Below are 26,564 nucleotides of genomic sequence, written 5' to 3' on the forward strand. Positions count from 1 at the left end.
ATACAATTTCTGAAATTTAGACTCAGCAATCTTTGTAGTAGATGCGATCATAGAGCAACAGTGGAAAGATCACAGGCAGCAGGCCTCATTCGGATGACTAACGAGGTACATCAAATGGTACTATTTGATTATACTGGGCCTTGCCCCATGGTTGAAGCCACTGCTCCCCCTAGAATGTCCTTTCGTCTCATGGTGGCACCTCCATCAGGTTTGGCAGGAAAGGGACTTACCCTGGCCTTAGCCTGTAACTGCTATTTCCATCTTTGATCTTGCCTTACCCTTGGTATCACTGCTATATTGTATCTCCGTCAGTTGTACCCTTATGTGGATGAACCAATTCTGATCAATCCCAGCAAAAGTAGCTCTATTACTGTCTTCAGGCCATGTCTCTAGAAATTCCTTTGAAACTTATTTCTCCCCTTCTTCATTTCCATATTCAAAGTCCATTTCTCAACTTCTCTCCAGCAGAAGAGCTAGAGATAATCCTATTTATTTCCCAGGTTCACACTTTATACTAAGCTTACCCTATTCAGACCTGGGTCCAGAGATTTTCCCTCTCTAGAATCTTCAATGTATCTTTCTCTGCCTGCAATTTATCAACCTAATGTTAACGTCATCTGAAGCTCCAATACTCAGGCCACCTGATGCAAAGAGCGGACTCATTGGAAAAGACCCTGATGCTGAAAGATGGAAGGCAGGAGGAAAAGAGGATGACAGAGGACTAGATGGTTGGATGGTATCACCAATTCAATGGACATGGGTTTGAGCAAACTCTGGGAGATGGTGAAGGCAGAGAAACCTGGCATGCTGCAGTCCGGGGGTCAAAAAGAGTTGGACGCGACTGAGCGACTGAACAACAGCAAACTTAGAAGTGAGACCTACTGAGCCCAGCTCTACTTCAAACTACTTTTCACCCTCTGCACCTTCTTACCCTTGAATTTCCTGGCAGAGAGGCTAATACTCACCAAATATATTGGTACCGCTCACTCAACAGCCCACTGCATTTTGGCTTCAGCCAAAATGATGCTCCTGATGATACTCAAATCATTGGTCATCTAACTGATGGATGCCTTGTAATATTACAACTTTAGGACACTCGATCACATCCTTTTTGAAAAAGCTTTCTTGACTTTTCTAATGGCAGCGTCCATGGTTCTCCTAGAGGAGGAGCCTCTCCAGGTTGCTTTCTGATCATTTGTGTTTCATCTTATACGCTTTCATCTCATCCTTGACCTGCCAGTAAACTGGGATCTTCTCAACAGCCCCTACTTTCTCCTTGAACTGCAAATTCAAGATCCTCAATAATCTTATCTGCCTCCTTTGGGCCCTGGTACAATCTATATGCTAACCACCTCCCTACCTGTAACCCTGAACCCAACCTCTCCCTTGAGCTCTGGAGCCTGTTCAATGATGTTCCACAAGTTTCTCAAATGTCTCACATCTAGATTGGAACTAAGTTGTAAAAATGCATTTCCTCTTTGTTTTCTACTACATTTGATCAGTCATCAAGGCACTTATCTTACCCAAAAGAGACTTCTCAAAACCATCCCCCTTTCTCTTTATTTATTTATAATAGAACACTGATGTGTTCTATTATAATTCTTTTTAATAAGTCTCTTTCCTAAGCTATCTATCTGCCTTTTAACTGGAAGACTACAATCTATTCAGTATCTTCCAATTTTTTTTGCCAGAATATTTTTTTTTCCTGAAGCACAGATCTATTGTTTCACTTCTCCCTTTAAAACTTTTGATGGTTTCCCAAGGTCTAGAAAAGCAAGTCCTTTTCTTTGCTTCCTCTAGCATTCTTTATGGTCAGTCCAGTCCTCACTCTCCAGACTCACCTCTTGCCATAAGAAATGACCTTGTAGATGCGCCTCCCTTCGCCTGGAATATCACCTTTTCCTTTTCCAGATGGGAAATGCCCATGAACACCTGAACCGAACACCGTTTCTTTAGTAAATCCTTTGTAAACTTCTCTAGGCAACTAGTTATCCACATTCTCTATTCCTGTGGTTTATAGTGCATCTCTGTATTGGAATATGTGACATTCACTATTCATTGAAATATCTGAGGCCTACAATGCACAGGTCACTGTAGCTTGGTTACCATGTCTATGGAACTGGGTCATTGAGGACAGGAACTATGCCTTAGATATTAATAGCTTCGGACATGTGGGTCACTCAGTATTGGTTGAATGCTGGCATGCATGAATATATATCAAATGTGAAGGAAATACCATAGGTACTCTGAGTTTAGACCCTTATATTTATTACTGGGCTCTGCTACTGAATTTTGGAGTATTTCTAATAATGTTGAATATCAGAGTTTTTAAATGTATCTAGGTAACTTTACTGATGCTTTCAGAAGTTCATTTATAGACACTAGCATTGTGAGAATAACTGTTTTATGGTTCTGAGCAGGATGGTTAATTGCTCCAAATCTCAGCTTCTCTTCATTCATAAACCCTGAATAATTCTACTTGTTAAGTACTACCATTTCCCAGAGGCAGATAGCAATAATAATAATAGTTAACATTGAGCACTTCAGAGTAAATTGGGATAGGTTTAAATGCTAGTCCTGTCACTTTCTAGCTGTAATGCTTTGGGCAAGTTATTTAACCTCACTGAGCCTCAGTTTTCATATCTATAAAATGGGAATGGTAATTGCACCTAGTGATTGGTAGGATTATAAACTTTAATGGTAGTGAAGTGCCAAGAACCATGCCTGGCACAAAATAAGGGCTTAATAAATGTTAGTTATAATTCTGGTTCACTGTGAGGCTATATACATGAATAAAAAAGGTCCAGAGGGACAGTAATATGTCACAAAGAAGGCATCAAGAGCACACAAATCAATCATATATATATATTAATACCACATAATTAAGACTCTACACAAATTTTCAGTGTATTTGTACTTTTTACACTCTTAGACACCCTACATCTGGGATATGTAATAAATATGAATTGATTATGTTTAAATGTCTAGAGTCAATAAAATCTGAATTTGTTTTAAAAAATGAAACATGCATGTAGAAGAGAAAGTCAGTCTGTCCTTTGCATCAGCCCAGAATGAAAGGGTAACAGTGAGGTATCTGGGAGAACTACAGTTATTGACATCACTGACCTATAAACATATCCCCTTCAGCATGATATACAGCACTTCAGTACCCTTGTTTTTATATAATTGCTATTACCAAAGCCTTTCAATTTCAAGTGCTCAAACGAGAGCAATTCATATTTCAGATAATCTGCCAACGAGGAAAACTAATTTCAAAATATTTGATCATAAAAGTTGTCCTCAGCTTCTACAGAGATAATTTAGTCAAATAATATCAGATAATCTGAAAGCAGTCTTAGCAGGAAATTGCTCGGGACTCCATCTAAGCAGCTTCCATTTGCACTTATATAAATGTACTGAAAGTGTAGGAGACTTTGACAGCCTGCCATATGTGATTTCATTCCATAGCCTACCTACTTTACCATCAAAAGTTATATCCTTTGAAGCATTGCCAGAATTACTTTACCCCAGTAGATATGCTAGATGTGCCCTTTAAAAGCCATATCATTTCTTTTCTACTCTGACTAGTTCAGGGTAGCATCTGCTCAACTAAATTCCTTTGAAGGTTAAAAATAAAATAGCCTACTTCTTCTGCTGGGCTCCCCTCCCCCACCCCCTCCCCTGGTGCTGAGGATGAAACGCCCAGTGCTGAATGAATTTCAGAGAGTACATTTTTTTTTTTTTTTAAAGAAGAAGGAGCCTGAGAAATTGCCCCTCTGCTTCCTTAATTTTAAGGAAAATTAAGATCCAGGCTTTTCGAAGGTCCCTCGCCTGGTCAGAAGCAGAGACAAGACCAGAACCAGGTTTCCAGGACCTTAGTCCAGAGGGCCTTCTCCTGCTTCTCCAAAGGCAGAAACATCTAATAGATAAAAGGCAGGCCACACCAGGAACCAGGGCTTCCCTGGTTCAGAGGTAAAGAATCCACCTGCAATGTGGGAGACCCAGGTTTGATCCCTAAATGGGGAAGGTTCTTGGAGAAGGGCGTGGCAAACCACACTCCAGTATTCCTGCCTGGAGAATCCCCATGGTCAGAGGAGCCTGGTGGGCTACAGTGCATGGGGCCACAAAGAGTCAGATACGAGTGAAGCGACTTAGCACGCAAGCCAGAAACTAACAATGGCAAACACCACCAGTGGCGTGTCTTAATGTTATAAACAGAAAGCCAATGCTGGGATTTCACCTCCAGGAGAATATTTGCTTTTCAGAAACAGTCCTGCTTGGCATTCCTTCTCCTCAGAGCTGCTGACAGTTGCAGTCAGTTATTACACTGTTGTGACTTGGAAGCTTATGCCCCCAAACAGATCAAAATTAGTAACATCATGATTCAGGATTGTCTATTTTCCCCTCAGCTTGCTAATCTATGCCTCTTTTATAATTATTTTAAAAGGCACTATCTGATTTCCTGAGCACCGCCCCAGGTGTTCTCAGCGATAATGAATGGATAAACATATCATCGAGTGCCACGGAGCAGTTGTGACATTTTAGAAATATCTTCCGTTCAACTCTTCTAATTTCGATGTATGTTAACATCCAAAGTTGCAGGGTTTTTTTTACTAAAGAGCTGAATGAGTCCCAGTCAATGTATGATTTACTTGTCTGCTCAGCTGAAAAGGTTTGGAGATGTAGTGAAACGGCACGGTCCTTTCTCGCTCTTTGCAAACTCTGGGATGTCAATTCTAATCAATGAACTGAAAAAATTATGTTTTTTTCTTTTCATAATTTCAGGGAATTGGTTCCCACTCTCATCTCTTATTTTCCTCAAATTTGCATCTTCTGTCCTAAGGGAATGTGTGAAAGTGAAAGTGAAGTCGCTCAGTCTTTTCTGACTCTTTGCGACGCCATGGACTGTAGCCTACCAGGTTCCTCTGTCCATGGGATTTTCCAGGCAAGTGTACTGGAGTGGGTTGCCATTTCCTTCTCCAGGAGATCTTCCCGACACAGATATGGAGACAGAACATCACAGGCATGCCTAACTTCCACTGCAAGTGCTTTGACATGACCCTGGACAACTAGAATGAACAGTATGACCAGGTTGCAAACGACATGCCCCTTACACTTGGCAACTGAGGCGAGGAGATCCCCACACTTAGAAGGAGCGGTGAGCCCTGCTTGCTCCTAAAAAGTTGTCTGCCAACAGAATCTCATGTTCCACACAGTCATTTCTGATTGATTTGACAACAGAATACCTCTGAACACTTTGTGCCTCTCTGCCCTTCCTTCACTGCCCGCCCCCCCACTTTGATTCATCAAGTAGACAATGATTTTCTTCATAGATACTTAAAAGCAAGAGTGGAACTCACCACTTAAAGGAATACTTTGTAATACAAATAATCTTTATGTAGTCATTTTGTGATTTGGCTAGCCTCAACATTTCTTAAGACAAAGCCAACCTGTACATTTCATAGGAAAGGACCAGATCCTAACTAATGCTACGATGCTGGCTTTCTGGAAACATCCCTCGCTATCTCTGCTATATATAGCCAAGCACATTTTATGCAATTTTAAGCTCCTAAGAGTATCAAGCTTAACAATTAGGGGCTTCAGTTAATCAGACCTAAGCAGCTAATAAAGTACAATAGTAACAAACATCTGAAAGTCAAGACAGGCTATAGAGTTATACTAAAACTTGTGAAACCATCCCTTATGTATCTGCTTCTTAAAGCCTTAGCTTTTTCCTCATCAAAAGGCAATTTTCTATTGTTTTCATGGCAAAGCATTATAAAAGGGATTACCTGTGGTTCCAAAGTAAGGTTCCTATTGGGGAGAGAGGCCAAAAGGAAGGCAACTGCTTGATACAAAACTTGCTTCTATAAAACCTAGGAAAAAAGCTAAATGCAATATATGATTCTTTACCTGATATCCAAATGCTGTTACTGACAAACTTCTGAGGTCTACCAAAATGCTACACTTGGCACGTAGGTGATCTCTGTCACCTCTGCCAAGGGCCCATTGTTGTTTATTTGCTAAGTTGTGTCCGACCCTTTGGGACCCATGGACTGTAGCCCACCAGGCTCCTCTGTCCATGGAGATTCTCCAGGCAAGAATATTGGAGTGGGTTGCCATGCCCTCCCCTTCAGGTGATCTTCCCAACCCAGGGATTGAACTCAGGTCTCCCACATTGCAGGTGGATTCTTTACTGACTGAACAACCAGGGAAGCCCAAGAATACTGGAGTGGGTAGCCTATCCCTTCTCCAGGGGATCTTCCCCACCCAGGAATTGAACCAGGGTTTCCTGCACTACAGGCGGATTCTTTACCAGCTGAGCTACCAGGGAAGCCCCACCAGGGGCCCTGGCTTGCCCTAAAAACTGCCAATCTCAAACCACTTTTTTCTTTCCCAGGGAAAACTTCTTTGTGCGTACATCCTTTTGCTTTCAAAAAAAGTCTGCATAGATATTGAAAGTAATAGATTTAATCTGCCAGTACATTAAAAATTAACAGCATCAGAGGAAGTTTTTGTCTTATTATTGAATGTGGTTAAGTTTGCAGTTATAGGAGGCCAAAAGGGGGAGGAGATACCCAAAGGAAAACCTGGTTTGCTCTTTCAGTGAATCATTTTGGAAGTTATTTATATCTGTAGATAAAAGTACAGTAGGCATAAAAACCAAATCAGAAAGAAACCAATTTTATACATTTATCTACATATAGAGGCATGTGAACAGACATCTATTTATACGAATACACATCAAAAGATGCTCTGAATCATTGGAACAACTGCTATCAGTCTCTTTAAAAATGACTCTTTAGGAAAGAGATTACATCTCTGGACTGTCACCCAAAGGGGGCAGAGGGAGTAAAAAGGATAAAAAGCCACATGGCATTTGTTGTCTAAAGTCAGCACCAGTTTTCAGGTAATCAGCCTGGTTCTAGAACTCATGCAAAATCCTAGTTGATTTCCTTATTATATTCCAAGTGAAATGATCACTGAAATTGTTGCCATGTTACTCCTGTTATGAAAACCATGCCTTCTTATGTAAGAGCTAAAACCCAATATAGATTGAATGTGTGTGTGTAGAAATGAAATTTGGATTTCACTTGAATTTAACGATTTTATGACCTTCTTCCCAGGAGGTCAAGTTATTTCTAATTCTTCATATGAGCAGTTTGCCCTCACTCATCACTCTCCTAGGGACCAGGCTAACTGAGGAAGGCTTAGGTTTAGAGGCATTATTTTGCATATATTGCCTGTATAAGCACCACATTATAGACAGAAATTATCTTTACTTTCCAACTTTGCATAATAAAATAAGCCATTAAATTAATACCATATAGAAAATACTGCTTGTCAGGCAAAGAAATGTACACTGCTCTCCAGAAAACTGGGGACATTACATTGCCAATGCCTGCATGAATAATACATGGATTAATTCAGAAAAACACCGTTTCATTATTTAAAAATGAATAAATTACGGACTTAGAATGATGACTAAATTTTCTTCTCCATCTTACTTTTGTTTAGTGCTACGTTAAAAATAAATATGAAAAAGGAAAACCATTTTATCCACACAAATAAAGCAAGCTAGTGTCTCAAAAAGTATTTTTTTCCTGACTTTAGATTCTTGATCCCATAAAATGAAGATGCTACACTTTTTTTTCTCTTGATCATACTAACTCCAGAAATTAAGAAGCAACATAAAAGGTCTTCAAATCATACATTTGAAAACAGCGAGTCTATCTTTTATTGTCTTGTGATTCTGTGATTCAGCCTAACTAGAAAAGCCCTTTTTGCATAGTGACATTCTGTGTTTTAGCCTCAATGCCTGGTAAAAAAACATGTTCAAAGGCATAAGTAAAAAGAAGATAATTCTCATGTATGATGATGCAAATTTCTTTCATTTTCTTTCGGGGATTTTGGTTTACTCTGAAGGCTGGTTAAAAATCAGTCCCATTTGGGAACCGATGAAAGCATGGAAGAGAGAAAGCCATGCACCAGTAATAAGAAATTAATTTGGAGTTAAAATAAGTAAAACATTCCCATGCAGTGCATTTAGGCTGAGCATAAAGTGACAGCCAGCAGATTATTCCACCGATTTCTAATGCTGGAAATTCGGATGGCATTTACTAGCATAACCTTTCAACTCTGCGCACATCAATAGAGGCCGACAGTGGCTTGAAATATGATTCCTTGCAGATAGCATATCCTCATTCATCTGACTGTGCTGCTCTGTGCTCCATTGCACAAACAGCGTCTCACCCACTTCTGAGAGGACACTAATAAAAAAGGCATCAATTTTCAGCTCTAGTACTACTGTGATCTCTTTATATGTTCGACATCCAACATTAAATTAAAATGCTGTTATAAATCCTACTTTCTGAATCTGGAATGAGTGTTGGGTTTTTGTCGCATGAGACTGCAGCAAATCTTGTCAAAAGCAAGGAAGCCCGTCTTGTTCGCTCAGAATTAATGTTGTGGATGAAAGAAGGAGGTAAAAGGGGTGGAATCGGGTGAACGGAGGGTGTCAGAGCCGGTGGGGACTGGAGCTTCAGGGTGCCAACCCTGGACAGGGTTTTCGCTGCTTTCAAGAAGTGGCTAATCGAGAACTGTGATGATTAGGGACAAGCTGCGGTGGCAGGAAGATAACTGATAATAAACAGAAAGGCGCACACATCCACATCCATATATACCAATAGAAATATTTTAAACATAAAGGAATCATCAGTTATCCCTCTCCAGCAGAAAAATATTTTCCAAACACCACTGGTCCTGAGGAAGCCTCGTGGGTTCTATCAGATTTCTTCCACAGGCGCTGCCATGTTCAAAGCCCAAGAGCCCACGGTGACGTACTCTTGGGGCCTTATGTCAATATTACATCATTTTAAAGTTACAAGAGAAATACTTAGAATTATTGGATGGTGAGGAAACACCGTGAGTCTGAGTGAACTCCGGGAGATGGTGATGGACAGGGAGGCCTGGCGTGCTGCGATTCATGGGGTCGCAAGAAGTCGGACACGACTGAGCGACTGAACTGAACTGAGGGAACAACACTATCAGAAACTAAATGGTATGGAGTCAAACAGTTTCAGAAGCTTTCTGTGTAAAGATTGTAGGGGAGAGAAAAAAAAAAATTCCTTGCAAGTACAAGGCTGAAAGAAACTGGCTGGCTTTTTCCATTTTGCTAAGAACTGCCATATACTATAGAAGAACAGGAGGGAATTTTTCTACCCTTTCTGATAATATGATCCCTGCTAATACAGGTTATCACCTAGAACTCTGTGAACTAAATGGTAATAAGGGTTTCCACAAAGATCCGGTGAGCAGAGCTGCTGTGGTCTTCTGCCCAGCTCATTAATAATTATGGATGAAATAAAGAGGCGTGTTTGCCTATTTGGGAGGGTGCAGGGGGGCGGGAGAGGAAAATGGGGAAGAGCGAGCAGTTCAATATCTGGATCGAACAGAGGAACTTTTTCCCCCAAGGATCCTGCCGGGAGGAACCTTGACATGCACAAAGTCAGAACGTAGACAAAGTTGCCCTGGTGAGAACGATAAGGTCGCCCGTGGGATTGCTGAGATTATCTCTGTCAAGCACTCGGACAGCATGCAGTCAAATGATGCATCATGCAGTCATTTTCAGGGGGGGAAATCAATTTCTTCACCAGGTCGCTATTTGCTTTTCAAAGTGCCCTTGTAGGCCTTCACTACCAAGCATTTATCAATTTAAATGTTGTAAATTGATAATGTGCCACTGCGCCTTGTCCTGTTTCTGAATTATTTTGATACTTATATTTTCTCAATAGTCTCTAAACCCTCTGAGCTTCCACATTCAAAAGGGCATTTCTCTTTGTTGCACAAGAAGTGATGAACTTTTTACGATTAGTACAGGAGAAAAATGCAGACTTACCGAGGTTAAAAACCAACAAAAATGACAAACCACAAGCTGTAGAAAATTATGTATCTTTTTTTTTAAATTAAGATATGCCTACTTGACTGACTTTATTATTATTATTATTTTACTTGACTGACTTTAAAAGGGGGCACCAAGAAATATTTGGAGAGTTGTATTTGTTGATTGAAGGAACACTGGTTATCCTAGCGTTGCATCAATTTCACACACAGATTGAAAAAGTGCTAACACTTGGCTCCATTATTATAAGGCCTCTGCTGTGTTGAAAGAACACCTGTTTTGCCTTTATAGTCTACCTATCTAGGACGTGATGATGCCTAACAAGAGTAATAATGTGTAAGCTAATGTCTTCTTTTTTTCACCCTGCTAAAGAAATATATGTGTGTGTGTATATATATATGTGTGTGTGTGTGTGTATATATATATATAATCTTTTATAAGCATGGAAGTGAGAATATTAACCACATACTAACCTCAAGTGATTTGTATTGAAAAACACAGAATGGGAGAGTTGAGGCTTGCACTTCGGAAAAGCAAAAGAAAGACATGGCGATCGCAAAGCATCTTTAACCTCCAGTGATTTATTGGCCCTCAGCCAAGTTATCAGGGGAATCTAATTCTTCTTTATTATTCAAATAAACCACATTTGGCACCATGGTTCCCTTTCAGAATAGCTTCACAAATAGACTGAGCTCTGTCATTTATTTGACCTTGTACTCGTATGCTAGGGCTGTAATTTCATTTGCCATTCTATATAACAAACGCAGAGAAACCTAAAATATGGAGATGAACAACAGGATGGGAAAGCAGTTTATGGTAAATATATCTGCATGGCTTAAAAAAAAAAGACAAAATTTTAAATGACCATCTATACCTTTTTCCTTCCACCTCCATTAGCTCTTACAGCTGTAGCCACCCTACCTCTTTCAGCAAGCTGCCTTGAACCAAGCCAATGCATAACCTTGTTTGCAGCTTCCTTCTAGCTGGCTTGCAATGGCACGGAGGTATCTTCTGCCAGAATGGGGATATGGTGAGAAGAAAAAAAATGACTCATCTGCAAGCTGGGCATTGGAGGCCATGGGCAGGTGATAAGAGTATATTTTAAGAGAGGGCTTAGCTGGTTATAGTATATTTCCTTATGATATCACAGTGGAAATATCTGTTAACTTCCCATCTGCTCTAGGACCCATTATGCTTTAAACAGAATTCTGTTAAGTTGAAAACATTTTTCTGGCATAAGTGCATCAGAATCATCATCTTTTAACCCATTTTCAGGATAAAATGTTTTCAGAAGGGTCCACTTTTATCCTTTGGTTAACTGAGACCCAAGTCCTCTGCCTCTGGCAAATAAATTTTTGACTTTCTCATCAACATTTAAAAGAAAATGCAGTATTTGAATATGGATTAAGAAAAGCTGATTTAAAAGCACATAAAACATCAAGCTAGTCAATGCCATTGTAAGTACTGGATGTCAGAACATCATTCTCAAAATCATCTGAGGGGAGCAGTATCTTCTGCTTCCTTCTGTGATTTGTAATATGTGTGCTCCCCTTAGTTTCATGGGTCATTATAGCCTTGTTCTGAATGTGGATTCCAGTGGAAGCAAACTGATATGTCATAATCCACATATTAGCTCCCACAGAAATTGTATTTGAGGTTTATTTTAATATTTCAGTTACCAAAAAACTTTCTTCTCCTTAAGATGTAATACTTCCTTATTTTTGATTGTTGGCTATAATTGGCTATATTTCCCTTCTTGCTTTGGTTGCCAGGAAGCTCATAGGTAAATTTGATACTTTATCAGATCATTTATATCCCTTCTAATAAACTTTTATTCTGTTCTCTTACTATGCAGTAACAGATTACTTATGTTTATCTTTCTTTTCCCTAGACCCTAGTTCTATTTTGCCACTACTTTTTATTGTATATGTTTATGTAAGCTATTTCTTTTTTAGAAGAGGAGGGTTTAAATCAACAAATAAATATTTCTGTAAACTTTAATTTCCACTCCTATATTGAAGTAGAAATGCTTTTTATTTATCATATAAAGTCTTTTGGATTCTTTGGTGATTAAGCCCCTTACATGTTGGAAGAGGTTCCATAAAAGTGGGCTACCCATCACTGCTGCATTTTCAGTATTAGGGAAATGACTCTGTTTTCTTTCTTTGCTTTTACTTTTGCCTATTCCATTTTACGTAAGGAGCAGAATTGTCTTTAGCAGCTCCAGACACCATCAGCAGGCATAAGAAGTCATTTAATCTCCATGCAAGCCAAACTCAGCAACGATATCTGGGGATCTTCCTTTAAGGTAATGCTGAGTAGTGAGTACCTGGGAATCTTTACACCTAGGGATGCAAGTCAACAATGCATTTTCTACAACCTGAAACCATATCTTGGTTAAATTAAATGATTATCTCTGGCAAAGTCAAAGGTCTGCTGAAGATGTTTGGACATCATCGTAGCATAGATCACTTCATTCCCATCATCAAGACGATATGAAAACACCCTAAAGGCAGTAAGTGGCAAACACACATCCTGGACACCTGGAGTTACCCTCAATGGAGTGGGGGAGAAAAACCTGCTCTGGCTGTATCTATATTCATGCTACACAACTGAGCTTGCTAGAAGTTTCTCTGCTTAGTTCTCTCATGAGCCAAAAAAGAATCCTAATTCTTTCTTGAGAACATAAGCCATTTTAAAGCCACCATATTTATTTACATGTTCAAAGAAAATAAAACCGAGGAAGATACGTCTTGAGAGTTATAAATGCAGACACAGCTATGCACTAACAAACTGACATGTTCACAATATTCCTCAGCAGGTTCACTGGGTACAGACCTGATGATACACACTGTCTTGATTTAATAATACTGCTTAAAAAAGAAAGGAGGGAACATAACTATATAGATTCCTTATCACTGTCAAGAATTTGATGGAAAAATCACTGAGTCAAAGTTGTAGGATATGAACAGAGTGGTTTGCATTTAATTAAGGGTGTGTGTGTGTGTTTAAAAGATTAAGGATGTACTTAATTGAATAACTTTTAATACACTTTACATTGGATGTCGCCTGTGAGCACTCCATACTCTGCAACTGAAAGAGGGCATGAAAGAAACTTGGGAAGGGTTATGTCTCAGGAAACCCAATTACTCTTTTAGGACTGAGAACATTAATTGGATTGGAAAATCTTTCCCAAAGTTTTAGCACAGAGTGTCCCCCTTATTCTTTGGGCATTTAAAAACACACTATGCTCTTATCAGATTATTTCCATGTTAACCCAGAACTAACTTCTGGAATTCTAAATTTGTTTTGAACTCCAAATATGCGCATTGGTATACGCAAAAATCACTTAGGAGTGATCTACCCTTCATCATTTCAGTTGCATAATGCCCTCAAATGAAGACTTCTGTCCACACCACGTTTGTCTAGCTGCACATTGGACTCTTTGGGGTGACACAAAACACAACTTCCACACAGGGCCACAGCCCACGGTGGCCAGCATCTGCCCTCGGGTGAGCCGAGACACTGACTATTGATGCACACTTACTTTATAACCCATCCCATGCAGAGGCGGGGGAAAACTGTACAGAAGTTGCCAGCTACCATACCATGCCTGCGTAGCTATTTTATTCCTATGGAAGCCTCAATGATTTGCCTCAGATTATAGGAAAAGATTGACTTAATGTGATAGTAGAGAAGCAGTGGAATCTCTTGTTTTTAAGGAGAAACCAGCACAGGGTTAAAGCCAAATTTTTCTTGAACAGATGATATTTCAGATGGCCACACTATTCCAGATGCATCAATTTCCTTGAAAATCCAATCCATATATGTGCATATGCTGTGCTGGCAGGAGGACTGACTGAAATGGCCAAAACCCAAGAGCTAATATTCTTTTGGCCAGAATAATGCAATTATTATTTTCCTAGCTATCAGTCTAAGCATACAGAGCCATCTGTTATGCAAAGCAAACATACACATCTCAATTACAGAAAATGCAGTTGCCTTGACAGAATTTGGATTACACCACTAACCAGGGCTGTAAAATGTGTTTTGAGCTAGTATATAATGGATGCTTTTCAGGAGTTCCCTAATTAGCATTTACCTGCTTAAACTAATTATTCATCCTTCCTCTTCACTGGCTTATTAAACTTTGTTGGATAGCCTGCACAAAATATATGAATACGGGCATTGCAGAACAAACAGTGGCTTTCCCAGGTCTATACAGTGTTAATATGGTGGCACACCAATTTCAACATTGGTGATTCCCAATACTAGGTCTCAAACAGATTAAGACAAGGCTTCAAGTCTATTAAAAGCCATTAGAAAACCAGAGATTTCCATGAGACACAAGAATACTAATATTGAGTTGACAATAGCCCAGTTTCTATCATTTGGTTTGCTCAAGTCCACATAAAACAGAATTGCTAGATACACTACAGCCAATAGCTTGCACATCCTTCAAGCAAGAGTTAATGCCCGCCGCCCCACCCCGGGCTTGGAGTCTCAAAAGTAAATAATTAAATTTGGCAGGGTTTCTCCTCCTCCCCCAACCCTCCTCAAATGCCAACGATCTCTCTTTATTATCTCCCAATGTCTTTCTTGATTTAGCTATTACCCAGCAAACTCACTAACAGCCAAAATGTTCCAGCCATGCTGCCTCCTTATAGCAGTGCCAACTTTCAGAAGCAATGGGTCTGGGGTGAGTCTTGCCTAAGAGGAGAGAGGCAGATCTCATCTCCATCTTTAGCTCAAAGGAGCAACTGAATGAGAAGTAGATTATCCAACTTGGCAGATCATCACATACATACAAAATCCCTCCCATGGAACTGCGTTTTTCTCGTGCCAAACCACCAGATGAAAAGGGTCAGCCTCAGCCAATCACCTGTATGGGCATGGATACCCAGATGTTCAGCATTTGAATGGAGAAAACATCTGGATAATTAGTGGAACTGCAAACTTTTCTTCAGGGTATTTTGGCATTCTGTAGTGGCAGCCTGTGTCTGGGAATTGAACAAAAGTCAAATTTTTGTGTTCCAGGGGGACTATCAAGAACGCATGTCTAGGGCTTTCATCCCCTGCCCCCATGTGCCTCCGTTTCCCCCCCCATCCCCGCCCTGCTTTTCACCTCTGACAGACACGTGTGGGTAATTAAATGGCAAATAACCAAAGATTATCTTATTTTATGAAATCGTCTTTCTGCATAAGGAAGCATTTGCAAAGGCAGCAAAATGCCTACTTGCAGGAACCGTTCCTCCCCACAACACATTTTAATGGTCTCTTTCAGCATTTCTTGACTCCAGATGACTCCCTGTCACTGTGTCAGCTCCCAGGACAGTGCAGGGTCCTCCATAAACAGCCAGTAATAGGACACAAGGGAAGCACCATTAGTGTGTCCCTCTCCTACCGAGCACAGAGGTTTCAAAGTTCAAAACAACCAAGGGAAGAAACTTCATTTGTTCTCAATAAATTAATAATGATCCTTAGGGGGTAGGGACGGGGGACTCAAGTTTTGAGCACAAGTTGATGCCAAACGTTCTGGACTGACATACAGCTTTCTCAATGACTTTGTGAGCAGAGTCAGGGAGAGCCATTAAAAAAAAAACAAAACTGGATAATTCACTCCAAACAGAATATCTGTTGAAGAAGAAGGACAGGCATGAGGCTGAAGGAGCCTTCACAATTGCGGTCAAGAATCTAAAACGGTTTTACTTACTTGTGAGAGGCCTAGGTAGATGGAGACTGTTTCAGAAATGTACAAAAATTTTCCTTCTTGATTTAGTGCAAATACAAAGCCATCCAGGGACTGCAGGAAAAAAAAAAAAGAAAGGTTAGTAAGTATATGTGATGGAGATTTCGTTAATAAGGCATCTAATACAAAGCAACATATAACCAAATTTAAGATCACTTTTCCTTCATGTTTAACAGAAGTCTAAGATCTTTAACTACCGCATTATATATGAACAAATAAAAGGTCTGAATTAAGACCACAAGCTAGCTTTCCCCTATTTCAGGCAATTCCTTATGTCTCTGTCATTTAATCAAGATGCACTGCATATATGTATAAAATCAGGCCATGTTGACTTTCTGAGATGTTGTCTTTATGTTTTTGGATTCAGTAGTTACTGAGATTAAATCAGCACGGTTAGGAAATACCTGAACAGGAATGAAAGCTGTAATGGAACAAGAGAAAAAAAGAGTTCTTGTATAAAAAACAAGTAAAATCACCACTTATGCTCCTATGGATGTCAATAATTTGCTAATTAATAAAGGATTATTCTCTCCTCAATCCCAGTGCCTATTGTATTAGAACAAATAGGAAAAGTCAATATATTATGAATAAATGTTTACAGGCTGAAGCTTCATAAATTGTAATCCTTCTTTTGCAAAACTCTATATTAAAGCTTTACTGTGATAGATCTAGTTTCTATTACAACTCCTGAAATGGAAAGAAAGGAAGAAAAGGGGGAGAAAAGAAGAATACTGCATATTATATGCAGCTCCTGAAATGTTAGCCTACTTTTCAAATAGAGGGCTGCATTTTCAGTTTGATGCATGGTGTAAATCATCATGGACTCCCAACTGAAAGATATCACTCAAATTGAGAATAAATTTGTTTCAAATTCTTGCAATCCAAGTGCATTTTATATGTTCCATCATCCTCACATCTTGTGTTTTGTTTTATTTATTTTTAATCAAGTGGATTGCACAAGTACTGCTTGCCTAGGAAAAGAAGTTTTAAAGATTAGTGATATTTACAAAGGCTGTGAGTTTGGAAATACAGGGAATCCTCATTGGGAACAAGGTATGTGGCAACATTAAACTAATGACATAATTTTTAAATACAGAAAGGTGGAAGAAGCATGTAAAATTCAGGTAGAAAAATACACGGCCTTAAATCTCAGTGATAATTTCAGTCTCTTAAAATACTGAACTTTTTTGGAATTTTATATGTATATATTGAATATATGTATATAAATATGTGTATATATCATTATGGGAATATGTGTGTGTATATGAAATTTGATTCCATGCTTGCTGATTCCTTTTCACCGCCCCACTGATCAGAAACTATGAGAAGTACCCAACCTCCTCCTCTGAAAACAATTGGGTGAAAACAAGTGGGTTCTAAAAAGAATCCAAAAATTCGATTCAAAAGTCACATTGTACTGCACCACATAAAACCAAATTACATAATAGACAAGATTCTGGTCAAGACAGTACAATAATAATAGCTCACATTTATTATATACTAAGTAGGTGGCATTGTCTCTTTTAATTTTTACAAGTAGCATTTGAAGTAATTATGTTATTATCCACATTTTACATACAAGGAAATTGAGGCTTAGTGAAGTTAGCCAACACGCCTGACCTTAGTAAATGATGAAGTTAGGATTCAAACTCAGATTGTCAGATTCAATCATACTGCCTTGACTTCCACTAAAAATACAGATTTTCTACTTGATACAAGGACATTAATGAAAAGATAAATTGGATAGCATTTCTGAAATTAACATATTTGTATTGAGGCAGCCTATAACTTCTTAAAATCATTCCTTGTTCTTGAATGATTTGTTCCAATCATAGAATCCTACCATTTAGAGGAGATGAATGGGGAGTGGAATGACAAAAAGAATTCATAAGTCACTTCCCCAAGAGGTCACCTTTGCTCTGTAATATCTCCCTGGAAGCATCTAGGGGACAGAAAACAAAACAACGTCTAAGAGAACTGGACTCCTGATCTTTGACAAAACTTCCAAGCCTTCTCGAGCCTCGTGAGAGCCAAACTTTCAAGCTTCCAGTATGATACAGCGGAAGCTTACTTTGAACCAAAAGTGCAAAAATGGATGTTTCCTTTGTAGAAGTTTGGGGAGCATCTCAACATCTTCACCTCAAGCCAGGTGTCTCCTAAGGATGATTCATGAGGATTAGGACTGCCGCTTTTGACCTTCTCCAGGGAGAGAAGGGCCAAATTAGGTTTTTTCTATTCAACCTAAGAGCCGTGGTCTAGAATATAATCACAGGGAGTTGTGTAAGCCATTTTCTCAAACCCTAAAATGCCCCTGTCACATCAGTGGGACACACAGAGAGACAGAAGATACCTTCTGTGGGAACCAGTGACAATCAAAAGAATGAGAGCAGAGGAAAGGATTAATGGCACAGAGATGACCCCTTGTAGTCTAAACTCTCACTTTTCAGGTGAGGAAAACCTGGCACAGACAGGTTAAGCGGCTGGGTAAGACCACAGTCAGCTAGGGGTAGAGCCAGGATTAAATACACCATTTCCCATAGTATTAACAAAGCATTGATGACATTGTATCATCCTGGGTGTGTGTGTGTGTGTGTGTGTGTGTGTGTGTGTGTGTGTGCGCGCGCGCGCGCGTGTGCAGGTGCACATGCGCACACATGCGTGCTGAGTTGTGTCCGACTCTCTGCAGCCTCTGCACTGTATTTTGCTAAGCTCCTCTGTCCATGGGATTCTCCAGGCAAGAATACTGGAGTGGGTTGCCATTTCCTTCTCCAGGGGATCTTCCCAACCCAGGGATCAAACCCGCGTCTCCTGTGTCTCCTGCATTATTAGGTGGATTCTTCACCCACTAGCACCATCTGGGAAGCCCCATCACCCTAGAAGAATTATCCAACTCCAAAAGAGACTGAATTTCTTAACAGCAGGGAGACATCTTACTTATTTTTAGCCAGCATCTAACAACTGCTCAAATAAGACTTAGGAAATCCAGTTCTAGCTCCAAGCCCAAAGCTCTTTCCCTCACATCACACACATTAGAATGACTAAGAGGAAGGGCAGTTATTTCCTCCAAGAGTTCTGTTTATGGAGCTGTTAGATTATTTGCAGATTCTGATGCCACAGATGTCTCACATAGTCTGGGATATCTCCTGACATTCGGAAGATCAGAGTTAGACTGGATCCTTTCATGGTCTTCCAAAATACTCAGTGCTATTCATTTGTCACTGACACACATCCTTTGCTTTCTCACTGAAAGGGATTATGTTTTTTTAAAGTAGGTTCCTATCTCAATATACTTGCTAAAATACTAAAGGAGGTTTGGGCACCGTGGCAGGGAAAAGGAATATCTGGAGGCTAAACATCTGATGCTATTAAGCAGCGGCGATCTAAGAACTGGCCAGTTTTGTTTGGCAAAAACAGAGGCTTCGACACATGTTCCAATTTCCTGGTGAGATTAAAATGAGGCTATGTCTACATGACACAAAGCATCCAGTCAATTCAATTAAAAATAACAGCCAATTTGGTTGGGGGGAAACAACTAGTCAGATTAGTTGTTTGCCACTACAGAGGTAAACAAAACAGGTTAGTTAACCATATTTTTCACTTTCATGCCTATCATCTGAGTCAACTGTATCTATAGTATGAGATAAAATTAATAACTCGGGTGTAATTATATTTCAAATAAAGAATGGGATATGAAACCCGGTGTCAGCAGGTTGGCAAGGTCCGTTTTCACATGGCCATTACCCTCTGCTTCAGGGTCATCCCTGTCTATAGTTAGCTGTATTTTGCTGCTTAGAAAAGTTTTAAGAGTAGCATCAATATTGGTTTAATGTGGATGTCTTAATTTTAAAGGGTGGGAGGAAGGAGGAAACATTCAATTAGTCTTGGGAACCAGATATGATTAATCTGCAAGTTCAGTGGAAATTTCAAAAATTTTGAATCAAGAAAGCTACTATATAGAGCTGTTTCAATCACTGCAGGCTACCTTTTAATTTTTTTTTTTAAACTGCCCACTGTTTTCAACAGGCGCCAATTAAGATTCTGGGGTCAAGGGGTTAATTACATCTTCTTACTCAGTATGTAGAATTTTCTGATTATTAACTAAGGTTGGATTAAGATGAAAAAGAACCAACACAAATGTTAATGCTAGTTCCTCCTTGAGAAGATTTATTACAAAGCCACGCTGAAATCTATCTGCTTTCCTCAAAGCAGATGGAGAACAAAATCTTAGAAGAAACAGTAAAACAGACGTTTTCAAGGCATGCAAGTATCTGATTCATCAAGACAGTTTTCTTACTACTAAAACCAGTTCTTAGGCATCTCGACAGGGCTGATGAGAGATTTCCTTTGTCACATCCCAGTAAGTCTATGAGGTACGCATGCTGCAGCGAGGCTTGGATACACAAGTCAGGAGCCACAGCGTCTCTGAATAATAATGCCTGTAATTATAATTTATATCCCCTGACATCAGAGTAACATATAAAGTGTAAGGCGCAGTTTCTTAACCCCAAAAGCCGAGTGCCTCTAACAGTATTTGTCAAATGATGAGGCTATTTCCTTGCAGGGTATAAAACTAACTATAGCTTCATGATTGAAGGTATACTAATGTTTAATGCATTGTGCTAAATGGATTTATATTTGTCAAAGTTGTTTTGTGTCTGCTTTCTTTTTTTATCCCCTGCATATTTCCCTGCAACCAAATTTCAGAGTGAAATCTTACTACAGTGCCCTTACAGAGGCAATTCTCACGTACAAGACTACTCTGAAATGAGTGGTTCTTTCTACAACATTCCAATGTAGAAGAGGAAAAAAAAAATCACCCCGAACTCTTTCCCTATGACCTATCTCCAGTTAGAGTGAAGAATTACCAGTAGGCTAGGTTATTTTGATGACAGATTATTTTAAACTAAGCCTTCACCATCTGTTCCACCCCCTAATTATGAATGCAAAAAGAACATATTTCACAATTACATCAGTAAAAAAGTAAGATATACGTGATTTAAATGCAAGCATGTGCTTCATGTCCGATGCGCCGTGCATCTGTGATGTTCTTCTACTTCAGGCTTTGGTTAACCCACCCGTGATAAAGTACGGTCTCGGACACACAGCGTTCCCTCCAAACCCAGCATTTTTCACTGTTCTGATATAATTCTGTTAGGACAAGAGCAGAACATGAACGTGGGCACAAAGCTTGCCAGCCAGTAGAGACTGGCTGTAGCGTTTTACAACTCCTACGATGACTCTGCTGTTAACAAGGAGAGGCTGTGTGAGAAAATTACTTCTGCGACCTGAGCAATGGGTGAGCGCCGGGAGTACGCGAGTCTGCTCTTAAACCACATCTCCATCATCGTGAAAGAGTGAAGAAGCACAAAAGAAGCACGGTCTGGAGACTGAGGACGGGGCTCCACTGCTTCTCTTTCCACTCTGTTTTGGCAGCAGATAAAAGAGTTAGAAGTGTTTCTTACATTTTTTGGCCTTTGGACACAATAACACTTTGATCGAGCTCATTAAAGCACCATGCTGCCCTCTGACTGCACTCAGGAGCTGATACTGGACTGTTCACGCACACGCATGCAGACTCCCGGCAACCTCGAGGAGAGCCCGGGATGATGTCCAGAAGCGCCCACATGTATCTGTTTATGGGGAAGACAAAGTTCCCCAAATTTTGCCTTTGCAATCTGAGTTTTAACCATCAAGTGCTGTGGAAACAAAAGCCTTATTTTTAGAAAGACTCTTAAGTATATTTTCTCGAAGTGGAGAAAAGCACACATCAAAGGTGTGGATTTTTATTTTAACTCTCAGAAATCTCTCTGCGCTTTCTGGCTCCTGCATCTTTTCCTTTGTGCCCCCACCGGCAATGAGTCAATAATGTGAAGGATGATAGAAGAGCTTTATATGATGATCACGTACCCAAAGCCACATGTTCCCCAATCACAACAGCGAATTGGATTAATTTGGTGAAATTTGACTATTTTCCCTCTAAAACAGAACTCCAGAACAACAAACCTTGACACCGCAAGACATCTTTCCTAAGAGTTTCCTTAAACACACAAATCCAGACATCTTAGGTGAGAAAACACTGCCAAGAGACACAGGCGGCCTCTCTTCAGTTCTTAGAGGAGAAGTACCAGAATAAAAGGGGAGATGTTGAGCTAGTGAAATGTTATGACATGAAAAGAACAAAGACATCGGCTTTCTGAGCAAGGAGATCAGGTTTTGCTTCTGCTCATTAAAATTCCATTTCATGGAAGCTGTGTATCAAAGTGCTGACCTTTTTTTCTCTGGGATGCTAGTTCAAGCCTTACATCCAGCCTTGAGGGAGGTGAATGTCTTGATTTGAACATCCAGCCAAATGGACAGCAGGCTCTGCTATAAAGACAGGGTGTGGCATTTGGTTCAGGCACGTGTGCCGGTGTCTCTGAGCCACGGGGGACAACATGCAGACCTCACATTATCTGTGGCTTGTCCCAGGGGACCGGGACTCTACCTGAGGCAGAAGTGACCATGTGCTGCTCACAAGCTCCTTCTGCCTCAGGGAGAGGACTCCCACTAATTATCCTAAGGCACACATATTCACTGGAACATTAAAACATCACCTATCTTGCATGTGGTGCATTAGTTTACTGAAACATAGGCTCTTCAGAACCTAGGAGGTAATTCCTTATTGTGCATCTTTTTTCTTGAATTCAGAATTCTCTTTCAAATTAAGGGAGGAGTTCCCAGGTCAGCAGGGTAACATAAGCACTCCGTTGTACTGGTCCTGAAAGGTCTAACAATGCCACTGCTTTGCTTTGGCTACACATGAAGCTTGGCTCCAGGTGTCGTTCAGATTGTCTGTGTTATACAAAAGAGCACACAAAAAAAGAACAGAACCGAATAATTGTTCACTGGGCATCCTGTAGATCACAGGCGACTCTAGGGAATGGTCATAACACTCTCACATATATGATATACAGCAGTATATATGAAATATACTACTATATGGGCTTCCCTGGTGGCTAAGACAGGAAAGAATCCACCTGCAATGCAGGAGACTGGGTTTGATCCCTGGGTGAGGACGACACCCTGGATAAGGGAATGGCTACCCACTCCAGTATTCTTGCCTGGGAAATCCCATGGACAAGAGAGCCTGGTGGGCTACAATTCATGGGGTTTCAAAAAGTTGGACATGACTGAGTGACTAAGTGCACACACACATACTACTATAAATCATATATATTATCATCACATATTAGGAAAAAAAGTGAGTGTTAGTCACTCAGTTGTATCTTTGTAGCCCGCCTGGCTCCTCTGTCCACAGAATTATCTAGGCAAGGATACTGGAATGGGGTGCTGTTTCTTTCTCCAGGTAATCTTCTCAACCCAGGGATCGAACCTGGGTCTCCTGCACTGCAGGCAGATTCTTTACCATCTGAGCAGCTAGATGCTTTAAACAATGCTCAGTTCACTCAAATATTCACCTTAGAGAAGAGGGAATGGAAAGAAACTAACACTTGTTAGGGAAATTATTTAGAACAAATTTTGACCTGGGCATTATTTAATCCTATATTACAGATAAGGAAACGCATCTCAGGGAAATCAAGTACACGGCCCAATGTCACACAAGAAAATGTGGTAGGTGTAGGAAGAGAGGAACCTCCTTTTCCTCCTGCCACTGGGATACCTGCTGGGGATTTTACTTGTTTCACACCCATCACAGTTGCTAGGAGTCTATGCTTCCTCTAGTATTTCTTTCCACATAAGTGGTTGTCATGTCCCTACTGCTTCAGTGTTATGCATTCAGAAAACACCTGTTGAGGGCTTCCTACGCACCAGGCCTATACTAGCTGAACAAAGAGCAACTCAAGAGTTACTTTCTTAAACAAAATTCATCTATGGGATCCAAGATGAAGAAAATGAGAAAAGTGGGAATTCACTTTATAAAACAAAAACTCACAAGGCAAAGTGACTTAGGACACTCTCCATACATGGTGGGGACTCTTGTCTGATATTACCAATCTTCACACCTCTAATATCCTGTTTATGGGTTGGAAAAGGCATGGATTGATGGAATTTGCATTTTTAAAGCTTTGCTGAGCCATAATTGACACATGAAATTGCAAAATATTTAAAGCATGTATTGTGATGATTGGATATACATATACATTGTAAAAGGATTCCTCTTACCTGGTTAATTAACATAACCAATAGCTCACATGATTATCTTCCTAGAATTTGTAAATGTCCATTCAAGAGAAAACCAGTCTTGAATATTCGTTGGAAGGACTGATGCTGAAGCTCCCACACTTTGGCCACCTGATGTGAAGAACTTACTCGTTGGAAAAGACCCTAATGCTGAGAAAGATTGAAGGCAGGAGAAGGGGACGACAGAGGATGAGATGGTTGGATGGCATCACCGACTCGATGGACATGAGCTTGAGCAAGCTCTGGGAGTTGGTGATGGACAGGGAAGCCTGTCGTGCTGCAGTTCATGGGGTCGCAAAGAGCTGGACCCGACTGAGTGACTGAACTGAACAAACTAGAGACTATAGACCTCAAGGAAATTCTCATGACTTACAGGAAGAGGCTAATGCCTAGAAATAAAGAAGGGACCCCAGTTAATCAATAATTGCTAGATCTACACCTCTTAACAGGCTACTGCCAGGATGGGACTTGAGAACACACAGTAGCAAGTCATGGAGCGTGCCAGCACACTCACCCCATTTCTGGTTCCAAAGTTTCCATTTAGACTAAGAATTTTTTCCTTTCTCTCTCTGGTTATATATACATATATATATATGTATATATATACACATACACATACTATTTTAAATAGAAGTTAGTGTGAAAATAAGATTGACTTTATAGAAATTTATTTTCCAGTCGTGTTTGCTTAAATGATACATCCTTGAAGATGGAAGGTAGACCCATATTGGTGTTTCTGTTATGGCTGATTATTACATGAACTGGACTGCTTACTGGACACTGGGTAACTTTAAAGAACAGGATTTTCAAAATAAAAAACAAAAACTTTGTACATGTATTCCTTTAGGTAAGGAGTCTGTGTCAGAGGTAGTAACAAAGATTGAAGAAACCTATAACAACTTGAGCATATTAAAAGACCCATTTAGAGACCTCAGATATTTAGCTGTTGCATTCACATATGAGTTTCATTTTAGGAAACACTATTGATCTCTCTAAGGAAAGGGTATTAAAAAATCTGTAATGAAAAGAGCTTAACTGTGACAAATATGGTCACCATGGATTAACTGGATTACACGCCTCCTCCCAAATTCAGTCACATGTTGAAGCCCTAAATTCCAATGTGACCATATTTGGGGACTGGGTTTTTTTAAGAGGTAATTAAGGTTAAATGAGGTCATATGGGTCCTAATCCGATAGGACTGGTAGTCTTATGAGAGAGAGAGAGAACAGTCCCCATACGCATGCACCTAGAAAAGGCCCTGAGCGCACACAGTCAGAAGGCGGCCATCTGCAAGTCAGGAGTAGAGTCCTCACCAGAATCCGACCATGCTAGCACCTTGATCTTGGACCTTTTTGACTCCAGAACCATAAGAAAATAAATTTCTGTTATCTAAGCCACCCACTCTATGGTATTTTGTTATGGTAACCTGAACTAGGATAGTAGTTTAGACATTCGGGGAAAATGGTTGGGCCCTGAAAGTCCTCAGTGTTAACTTCAGGAAATCACTATAACTAGAGTCTCTGCTCTTTATTTCATATATCACTCATGTAATTAATAATTAATTTTCACTAGATCCACATAAAGCCATAAATATGATGGACTGCTAATGGTAGCATTTAGTCCCAGAAATCGACAATGCTTATTAGGATTGTTTTGGAGATCTTTTCAAGTAATTGCACCTATTCCGTATCTTCTATTTACAACATTGATACCTTTATATTGGTTTTCTGTACATTTTAAATGCTTAGAGGGCTACACGACTTCATTGCCTTAGCTCCATAGAAGGTAGAGATGCACATTTATGGGAAAATCAATTACTCTGATAGAATTAGAAACCTGGTCCTGAATAATCTTGGGATAAACAACTTGGTGTACCACCTGCTACAGCTTTCGGCTGCTTTGCCGACCTTCTCTTTTCATTTCACAGTCGGCCAGTGGGTCTGAGTGAGAAAGACCAGCCTACACCCTTGTCCACAGAGCTCTCATCCTGTTCAGAGGTCTAAGGAAATGCTGCTGCATTTATCCCCACATGCTTACTTAACACACACGAAGCAAAAGGGGCTGTAGATTTCTGTTGTTTGCTAACATATTTGCATATGTCCAAAGCGTAACAACTAATGTCATATGAAATCTCCTTCAGAGAATCTCTAGATGATATCCTTCAAAGCAAAACAACTGAGTGTGAAATTTGCCAGCACTAAATTTGCTAGGTGTGCATTCAGACCAAATTCATACTATTAAAAGCAGTGGTACTCGGCTACATATCTTGGCTTCTACTGTGGTCCAATTCAGAAACAGGATGAAAGGACTGGGCTGGAGTGTGAACTTTTTGGTGTCTGTAATTTTGGGGGATAAAGACATTACTAAAGAAGAAAATTAAATTCTGGCATGTTTCCTCTGACTTTCCAAAGTGAAATTTTTTTCATGAAGACTGAGATTGGAGTTTTCTTCCTCTTTCCAATCTCCTTCAATGACTATCGTGACTAGAAGAGAATTCAGTGCCATCACTGAAAAGTAACTGGCTAATTTATTACTTGAATTTCCAGGATCAAAAGATGCTTTACCCAAGATCTCAGTGAGATTTAATAGGCATCGTGGGACTGAAGTTGTCTGTAGAGAAGTATAGCTAATGGAAATGCAAAGAGAAAACCTAAAGTGACTAGCTTGAATGTGAAATCAGACATGGTACAGTGATTTGAAGAAGGTGAAGGATGAAACTGTGGAAACGACCG

At 39.9% G+C, this 26,564-nt stretch overlaps 1 protein-coding gene across 1 annotated transcript in view; it reads right to left on the reverse strand.

Moving 5' to 3' along the window:
• NPAS3 (neuronal PAS domain protein 3) overlaps positions 1-26,564 on the reverse strand; it is a 940,521-nt gene that overhangs the window by 251,864 nt on the left and 662,093 nt on the right. The window contains exon 6 of the mRNA XM_010847026.1: positions 15,615-15,704. Within this exon, the coding sequence (XP_010845328.1) occupies positions 15,615-15,704 (90 nt within the window). The remainder of the gene's footprint in view (positions 1-15,614; positions 15,705-26,564) is intronic.

This window comes from Bison bison, unplaced genomic scaffold, assembly GCF_000754665.1.
Source record: "Bison bison bison isolate TAMUID 2011002044 unplaced genomic scaffold, Bison_UMD1.0 scf7180017864242, whole genome shotgun sequence".
In the NCBI taxonomy this organism is placed as follows: Eukaryota; Metazoa; Chordata; class Mammalia; order Artiodactyla; family Bovidae; genus Bison; species Bison bison.